This window comes from Cicer arietinum, chromosome 5 (assembly GCF_000331145.2).
Source record: "Cicer arietinum cultivar CDC Frontier isolate Library 1 chromosome 5, Cicar.CDCFrontier_v2.0, whole genome shotgun sequence".
In the NCBI taxonomy this organism is placed as follows: Eukaryota; Viridiplantae; Streptophyta; class Magnoliopsida; order Fabales; family Fabaceae; genus Cicer; species Cicer arietinum.
In genome coordinates, this window is record NC_021164.2 from 75,423,903 (window position 1) to 75,433,524 (window position 9,622).

Sequence of the window (9,622 nt, forward strand, 5' to 3'; positions counted from 1 at the left end):
ATCGTCTTTGATTTGTTGAAAATATACTTTAAAATCAAATTATAAAAAACAATTCTAAATTTAGATAAATTATAATTTTAGTCTCAGGTGGTAGAACATTGATATTTTAATCCATATTTCAGAAGAAGAAAAAGAATTAAATTTGAAAAATAATTTCATTACCGCTATAACGTCAAAATAAAACATTTTAATAATTGGAATGTTAATTTCAGTTTATTTTAGAGTTCGAAGGTTCTATGATTTTAAAGACTAAAATGAACAAAATTTGGTATGATTTAACATTCTAATCCTAAGCACGATACAGTTCCATTATTCACCGCCACTTCGCCCTTTGTATCACAAACACAAGCTGTAGTTACACTAACTCAACTCGCCGCAAAACTCAGCCGGAGTTGGTCGTCGTAGGAAGAAAGCCCGCCAGAAACAGTGTCCAAAGTAATCCAGGTTTCCCTTTTTTCATTCTTCATTTTCGGATTTCTTTCCTCTGTCCTGTACCGCGCGCGAGGATGCGATTCCAGCGCGATTTGCGGCCGCGATAGCCGATCGAGAGACCTGCATCGCAGAAGATCTCCACTCCGCACCGCGATTGCACGATAAAGCGGTTCGATTCAGAGCAACATAGTAACTACCTTGAACTAATCAACACCGTTATTTACCTATTCAATTATTAGGGTTTAATTTATGTGATATGGTGCAAGAATCTTGTCTCTAGTTTTGCGTTCTCATTAGTTAAAATAGAATTGCTGGATTTAAGTTGGAATTGTTCTCCTCCTAATGCATATCTTAAAAACAAAAATTGCAACTGTCTCTAATGTGTATAGAGTTTCCATTCTCATTCAATACCAGAAGAAACTTGTTTATATCAGTTAATGTTGCAGACTTGCAGTGTATTTAAAACTGAACTACAAATGCCAATTTATTATCTTATTGTATTTGATTTGTTGTATTAGGTCATGTTTGATCTTGGTCTTCTTTTATAACTATTTTCTTCTTAGCCTGTTTTCTGTTTGGGTGAGGATAAGTTTGGAGACGTAGATGGGGCATGAAATATTGAGAATCAATCTTATTAGAATTAAACTGAGGGGAGATGAGCTTTTGTGATTGGATAGATTATATTCTCCACACACATTTTAAGTCTCATTTAGATTATGATAGATGGCTAAATTCATTCAACAATTTCTGCTTCCATTGGTACAGTAGAGCTTTTCAAAGTGACATACTTTTGCATATTTTAATTATTCACATTAACCTTTTTTGACATGTTGGGCTAATTGGTTTGTGACTTTATTGTAAATAACATCAATAACACTTCAAGAAAAAACACTGGAGAAAACACTGGAGAATTAATTAACTTCTGACTGCACTATATTTTGGGGAATAAACAGATGCATTGATAATTTGATATTATAATATTTTTGTAATCTCAAGACAAACTACTCCAAAATATTTTCTGAGGTTCTTTTGATCCAACTTCAACCTTGTATTCCTTTCCAAAAGATTCCAAAGATTAGCAGTGATGAAATATTCCAAAATATTGGCTTCTTCGTTTGTTGGTTTTTAATTTGAAAGGAAATATATTTTTGTTTTATGCTGTATTTTCATGGTATATGAATACCTCTCGACTTTTTTATATTGCATTTGGCTCTTTTGGGGAATGTCTTCAGTGGTTACTAATGTTGTACATTTTGCAATTTTGACAACAATGACTAAAATTATATATTTAATTACTCCGACCAATTTGAATAACGATAGCAAATGACAAATTTTGATCAACACAATACAAGCCTTAGTGTTTGTGACGTACACATTCTGCCTGTCTAACCCATATGAGGAGAGAACTTTGTATAACCCATTCATTTGACTACCCCTTGTTCTTAAGTGAAAGTATGCAACAAATTTTATCCCTTTGTATGATTAATTTATGAGCACACAATTTTATGGGATAGAAGCAGCGACAAGACAATATAGTAATTTGCACAAATAAAGTTGCTGCCTGTAATGTAGAAGCTGCTAGTTTTAAATGTTTCTCATCATTTACTAATGTTTTCTTACAGAAGTTTTTCTTCAAGCAGAAGCCATGTCTTCATCTTATCTTCCTGCCACAACAGATTCAATTGCTCAGGCATTGGAGGCCAAAGACCCTTCTGATGCGATCTCCATTCTTTATCGCGTACTTGATGATCCTTCTTCTTCACCAGAAGCTTTGCGTATGAAAGAGCAGGCCATCACAAACCTTACCGACCTTCTCAGGCAAGAGAACAGAGGAGAGGATCTGCGCAGCCTTCTCACCCAATTGAGGCCCTTTTTCTCCTTGATTCCTAAGGCAAAAACTGCAAAGATTGTAAGGGGAATAATTGACTCGGTTGCTAAAATACCAGGAACATCTGATCTACAAATTTCACTCTGTAAAGAAATGGTGCAATGGACTCGTGCTGAAAAGCGTACTTTTCTGAGGCAACGAGTTGAAGCAAGGCTTGCAGCGCTTTTGATGGAAACTAAGGAGTATTCTGAAGCTTTGACTCTTCTTTCTGGGTTGGTCAAAGAGGTTAGGAGATTAGATGACAAGCTTCTTCTCGTAGACATCGACTTGCTGGAAAGTAAGCTACACTTCTCATTAAGAAACCTTCCAAAGGCAAAAGCTGCCCTCACAGCCGCAAGAACAGCTGCAAATGCTATTTATGTGCCTCCTGCTCAACAAGGTGCCATAGATCTGCAGAGTGGAATACTGCATGCCGAGGAGAAAGATTACAAAACTGCATACAGCTATTTCTTTGAAGCCTTCGAGTCTTTTAATGCTCTTGAAGACCCCAAAGCTGTTTTCAGCCTGAAATATATGTTGTTGTGTAAGATCATGGTGAGTCAAGCTGATGATGTGGCTGGAATTATTTCTTCAAAGGCAGGATTGCAATATGTTGGACCAGACTTGGACGCTATGAAAGCTGTTGCCGACGCTCATTCAAAGCGATCCCTTAAGTTGTTCGAAACTGCTTTGCAGGACTACAAGGCACAGTTGGAGGAAGACCCAATTGTCCACAGACACCTTTCGTCCCTATACGATACCCTTCTGGAGCAGAATCTGTGTAGATTGATTGAGCCATTCTCAAGAGTTGAGATTGCTCATATTGCAGAGCTTATTGAGCTTCCCATTGACCACGTGGAGCGGAAGATGTCTCAGATGATTTTGGACAAGAAGTTTGCTGGGACATTGGATCAAGGTGCTGGATGCCTCATCATTTTTGACGATCCCAAGACTGATGCGATATATCCTGCAACTTTAGAGACCATTTCCAATGTCGGGAAAGTCGTCGACAGTCTTTATGTTAGATCTGCCAAGATAATGGCGTGAGCTCTTTACTTATTTTTACTCCAGTGCCACATTACTTCTTCGCTGTTTTCTTCTCCGTGCTGATTAGTAATATCATTTGTTTAGTTTCTTTTGTTAAACTCAAAAATTGTGAAAACCTTTTCTGGCGGTGTTGAATTGAATGTTTAAAATGGCTTATGCATTATTACAAAGGATTAAGAGGAGTGTGATTTTATTTTTTAATTAGGTGTTCTCTTTGGTTAAGAGTAGGGGGATAAAAGGTGAAGGAGGGGAAATCACTCCCATTTTGTGACTCAAAAGGAGAGGGATGATATTTAAGATTTATATGATTTTATACTTTTATATCTATTTGTGTTACACTTTTGTTTTGACGAACTGCGTTACATTTATGGTTATAGTCCTTATAATATTTTTGCGTTAAATTGAATTCCTGTCTCTAAATCTTTTTAATATTGGAGGAGTCGAAATTGAATGAAAATAATTTTGGTTCTCTATAGTCTCCTCCTCTTATACTGAATTATTAAATAAAAAATGAACAAATTTATCTTCTTTAATATTTTCTCTCAATCAAATATATTAGTGGTAAATTCCATTTATCTAACCTTAATGTTGGTCGAATGATGTGGTATTAAAAAATCTGGCAACGCCAGATATAGGAACCAATATATTAATTTTAATCCATAATATGTTTTTAAAATTTTGTTTGCTCCATTATTTTAAGTTACATAAAAATATTTCAAATTTATTTATAATTTTATCTTTAAGTCATCTTAAAATAAATATTTAAAATATAATAACAGAAAACATTTTCACAAATAAACTGCTTCAAAATTATCAATACATTTTCATGGTAATTTTTGTCCGGCCATTTCATAATTTTTTGTGGCAAGTTTTTTGGCCATTCCGTTGATATTTATAAAAGTTTTAATGGATTGGGTATTGGACCATGCATAGAAATGGGCCTGGCCTTGTTTTGATTTCGTTTGCCTATTTCTCATCGAAGAAGGAAGTTTCATCACATAAACAAAGTGTTATTTCGGTTACTAAAGATATGGTTGGTACTTGGATTTTGGGGAGAAAGATAGGAGAATATTTTTTTTCATTTGTAGACTAAATAAATTATAAAATAAATGATAACATCGATCAAAATATTAATTGAAGTATTATATGATCATTTATATATTAAAATATAAATTTAATACTCTAAAACTCTATAAAAATCAACTCCCAAACTCATAAGATTATGTTTAAAAGTTAGGAGGAAAATAAAGGGAAAGATTTAAAAGGAAAGAGATAAATACAAAAATAAAGGAATCACTCAATTTTTAGAGAGTCTTTTTGAAGAGGATGTGATGAAAATACTTAAGAGTAAAACCTTATTAATGTTGAAAATATTATAAAGAAAAGTAAAGGATTTGAAATTTACTGGAAATTCCTAAAAAATTCTCTCACAGTGCAATATTTTCGTTTTCATATGAGAGGGTTTTAGTCACATGAAGCAAAATAAATTCTTATTCACTGTCAATATAGGAAGAAAAAAAAAACATTTATATAAAATATAAATTTATCCTCATTTAGTTTTTTGTCACACCATTATTTGATATCCTCTTCATTTTTACCATTGCCAAATCTACAATAAATAAATAAATTAAAAAAAAAAAAAAGAAAGAACAAAAGAGAAAAAAAATAACTAACAAAAAATATATAACTACATTGTTTTATCTTATCTAAAAAATAACTATAAAAATATCAATATTGTCATCTTCATTTTTAACCAATATCAAATTTACTATCAATATAAGAAAAGAAACAACTACCATAATATAAATTTATTCTCATTTATTTTTTGTCACATCATTATTTGGAGGTAAACAAGTATATAAGAAAAGAAAGAATGAATAAAAGAAATAACTACAAAAAAAATGGTAACTACATTTATTTTTTACAAAAGACATATAACTATCTTAGTAAGAAATAAATCACTATCACATAAATAAATAAAACTCAATATTGTCCTCTTTCTTTTTTAAGCATTGCCAAATTGTATAGATAAAAATGACAATTTATTTCATATAAATTTATTGTACAACCAGATACTAACTTTCTAATTATTATTATATATGCAACACAGAATCACTGATCTATATATGTTTTTCAACTATACATTCATTTATATCTTCTAACTATCAATATAAGATACGATAACACTAGAAAAAAATCAATATTAAAAAAATTGAAATTGTCTTCAACTTTAATCATTGAAAAAAAAAAGATATGAAATGAATATTTGTCATTAATAAATATTAACAACACAATAAATAAATATTTGTAACCGATGCATAAAAAAAAAAAAGAGGAAAATATTTGTCTATCATAAATATAAAAAAAAACATAGAACATATATTGGCAGTAATAAATAAATAAAAAATATTGAACAAATATTTATTATCAATAAATTTTAATAAAATACTGGACAAGTCTTTGTCATTGATAAATATTAAAAAAAACATAGGACAAATATTTGTTAATAATAAATATAAAAATTAAAATCACCCAACCATATATTTTTTCCATCTATATATTATTTTTTATCTTCCAACTATCAATGTAATGTAAGATATGAGAACCCTAGCAAAAAATAATACTAAAATATTGAAATTTCCTTCTTCAATTTTAGACATAGGAAAAAACACAAAAAAGAGAAGACAAAGAACAATGTTTGTCATTGATAAATATTAAAAACATACTGAATAAATATTTATAACTGATGCATAAAAAAGATGAACAAATATTTGTCTATGATAAATAAATAAATAAATAGAGTACGACATATATTTGACAATGATAAAAAAAATGAAACAAATATTTATTATTAATAATATTTAATAAAACACTAAACACATTTATGTCATTGATAAATATTAAAAAAAAAATACGAAATAAATATTTGTGAATAATAAATATAAAAATCACGAGATAAATATTTATATTGATAAATAAAAAAAATTATAACAAATATTTGTCATTGATATATATTAAAAAATATGAAATAAATTTTTATCATTAATAAAAAATATAAAATAAATATTTATAATTAATAAATAAAATGATATTTTTTATCTGATGTTTAAATCAAGCACATATAAAATACCAACACGTCACTTGGAAGTTAACACGAATTTCTTGTAAATTAAGAGAAAATATTAAAGAAGATAAATTTACTCATTTCTATGTCATCAATATGTTACTTAACAACCTTAAAAAACTTATTTGATAGATTTAAATATTAAAAGGACCAAAGGATATGATGTATTTCGCTATTATTTTTAATTAGTGTTTTTTTTTTGGATCTACTTTTGTCTTTCAGCATAAGTTTTTTCTTTAATTTTGAAATTGCTTTGAAAGGAATGGGTGAGAAATAACTTAGGGAGTAAGAAAAAGGCCAAAAAAAAAAGAGAATGATTCTTTTATTATTATTTGAAATATGTATGAAAGAAATGTCTTCTTCTCTCTTTATTGATATTTAGTTGGTTAGAAAGTAAGAATAAAGAAACAATATTATTTTTTAGAAAGCAAAAGTATCCCTTAAAATAATAGTGAGAGTAAGAGAATTGTGGTTGATACATACATACCTTCAAACCTCCATTGTTTAAATTATTCACCTTTAGCTTTTACTTTCAATCTTCGTTATTAATTTCTTTCGGTCATACTTCTTCGCTGTGTAATAGTTAACTCATAAAAATTAAAGATGTACTTACTTTATAGAAATATTTTTTTATTTTTAAATTGTTAATTTTATATTGACGAGACAATATTAAAGATACCAGATTTTAAATATATGAAGTTGACTTCAGATTTCTTAGTTGTATTATACCCCACCACCATTAAGTCTTTCTAATTATGTCCAGTACACGAAGTTAAGCTAAAATATACTTGAAGATTGTAGGATTTGTGGTGTTTTTAACATATACGTGTGTAATGGTATAAGGTAAATAAATAAGAATTTAATATTTAGACTTTAAATTAATCATATTTCTTATCTCATTAGTAATATTTGATTTTTGTCGAAATTACTTCTAACACTACTAGAAAAACTGAATTTAGTGTTGGCAAAAAACCGATGTTAATAGGCCATAAACTGACGCTAACGTTGATTTAGCGTCAGATTAGCGTCGGTGTCGAGCCTATGTTAAAACGGTCGAAGCTAATACGTAGCGTCGGCCAAATACTATCCGAGACTATCTTAGCGTCGGCCAAGCCTACGCTATCAATAAAATAGAACATCCGACGCTACTAGTTATATACATTGACATGTCATTTGTAACAGCTTATTCGCGTCGGAAGACCGACGCTACAATCAACAAATTGTAGTCAACAAAATATTTAGTATCGGTCTGTCCGATGCTACGGTCAAAATAAAAGTCAACTTTATTTATGATACAGCATCAGTCTATCCAACACTAGTGGTCAACACTTAAAAAATAAAATATTAGCGTCGTACAAAGCCGATGCTAATTGCAAATTTTTGCAAACCACAACCATTTCTCCCCATAGTTGATAATTTATGCATTCTATTGCAAATGAAGCAAACCAAAACCAAAGCCATTTCTCCTCTAAAACCTCAGCATATTCCTAAACCACAATGAACAAAAACCCCTTACAGAAAAAAACATTCAACTGCAAATGGAAAAAGTATATTTAAAATTAAGAAGGGTCGTACATTGATTTTGAAGAAACAAGTAAACAACAAAATTTCCAAAAAATGAACCATAAGATTGTATTAAACTGAAATTGCTAAAAAGAGAAAATAGATAGCAAACCAACAATGGATATCAAATCTCTAAATTAAAAATAATCCTAAAAACCAACAATTCGGTTGAAGACATCAAAAGAGACACAGAGACAGAGAGATGACGCTGAGAGAGTAAAAATGAGGGAAACCAAGAATGGTGGTGGTGGGTTCGCGACTTTGGGCGAAGGCAACGCCTGGGTTCGCGGCAGTGAGAACAAGGAAAATTGAGAGCTAGTGAATGAGGGGGAAAGAGAGGGAAATCAAGAGAGTTTTCTGGTGAGTGAGGGAAAACGAGGGCGGCACAATACGAAGAAAGAAGGAAGGAGGCGCCTGCAAGGCTGCTGTCGTGGGGTTAGGGTGAAAAAGAGAGAGAGAGAGAACAAAAGTAAAGGAAAAAAAGAGAGTGAGGGAATAATAAAGGTTTATTGAAAAAAAGATACTTATTTGTTCGCTTAAAAAAAATGAAAATCTCAATTTTACAACGATTAGAAAATGTAGCTTCGAATAAACTGTGAATAAAATTAAAAAAAAAATAATAACATCCATATCTACTGGGGACTACAAAAATCAGTCAATTTTACTCTATTTTTCTACAATTGACATAATATTTTTATTTTTTTTAACAATTTTATTTTACATTCAAAAATTAATATATTTTGATATTGTTAAATTAAATCACTCATAATTAAATAACATATCATTTATAAATGATTTTGATTATATTTTAGATTTATTATTTTTAAATTTTTATCATTTTAGAACTATTTTTAAATAAAGTTTTTTGTTATGATTTTAGTTAAAATTAATATTAAAATTTTAATTTAAATTATAAAACCAATTTATTAAGTTATTTGAGTTAAAATTGAATGGATAAATGCATCAAAACTTTTAATTTGGTTGATTAAATAGATACTATAATAATGCACACGTAGACAAATAAAAAAAATATTGGTTACTTTTAATAGGATTAAAAAATAAATTTTTTCCAATCAAACAATGTAGTGTCGGTCAATTCGACGCTGTGATGTTGACTAAAATAAAAAAATAAACTAGCGCCTATCATATTTTACTTAGCGTTGGCCTGACCGACACTCACCATTAAAAAACCCCAAAAAAAATGTGCGTACTAGTGTTCGCTTGACCGCCGTTAGTTAGCGTCAGAGTCGGTTGCTGACGCTAAAATTGGCAGCTAAAATGTGTTTTTCTAGTAGTGTAAAATTATGTATATGATCGGTGATATCGATTATGTAAAACTATTTACACAATCAATACATGAAAATTAGCATAAGTGTGGTCGTATTAGGCATGGCAACGGGGCGGGTTGGGGTAGATTTTGCCTCCTCCACTCCGGATCCAATTAATCGGGGGAAACTTGCATCTGCCTCCGTTTTCATAGCAGGTGTGAAATTTAATCGCCATATCCTCCTGTAATGGGGTTCGGATTTCCCTTCCCACACTCACACCTATTTATATACATAAAATTATAAATTTAAAAAATCATATAT

The 9,622-nt window shown here is 30.2% G+C and overlaps 1 protein-coding gene across 3 annotated transcripts; it reads left to right on the forward strand.

Moving 5' to 3' along the window:
* The first annotated feature begins 226 nt into the window (after positions 1-226).
* On the forward strand, positions 227-3,669 carry LOC101513501 (26S proteasome non-ATPase regulatory subunit 11 homolog). 3 transcript variants are annotated; one of them, XM_073369021.1, is made up of 2 exons: positions 227-621; positions 2,055-3,669. In XM_073369021.1, the coding sequence occupies exon 2, from the start codon at positions 2,078-2,080 to the stop codon at positions 3,344-3,346; it is 1,269 nt and encodes a 422-aa protein (XP_073225122.1). In that variant the 5' UTR covers positions 227-621; positions 2,055-2,077; the 3' UTR covers positions 3,347-3,669. The 3 variants fall into 3 exon arrangements, with proteins under 3 accessions (XP_073225122.1, XP_012571699.1, XP_073225121.1); XM_012716245.3 differs by having other exon boundaries at positions 228-444; XM_073369020.1 differs by having other exon boundaries at positions 228-435.
* Positions 3,670-9,622: the final 5,953 nt, after the last annotated feature.

Bases quoted from the DNA above. Each gene is read 5' to 3' on its own strand.
- LOC101513501 (XM_073369021.1), top strand. From the start codon at position 2,078: ATGTCTTCATCTTATCTTCCTGCCACAACAGATTCAATTGCTCAGGCA.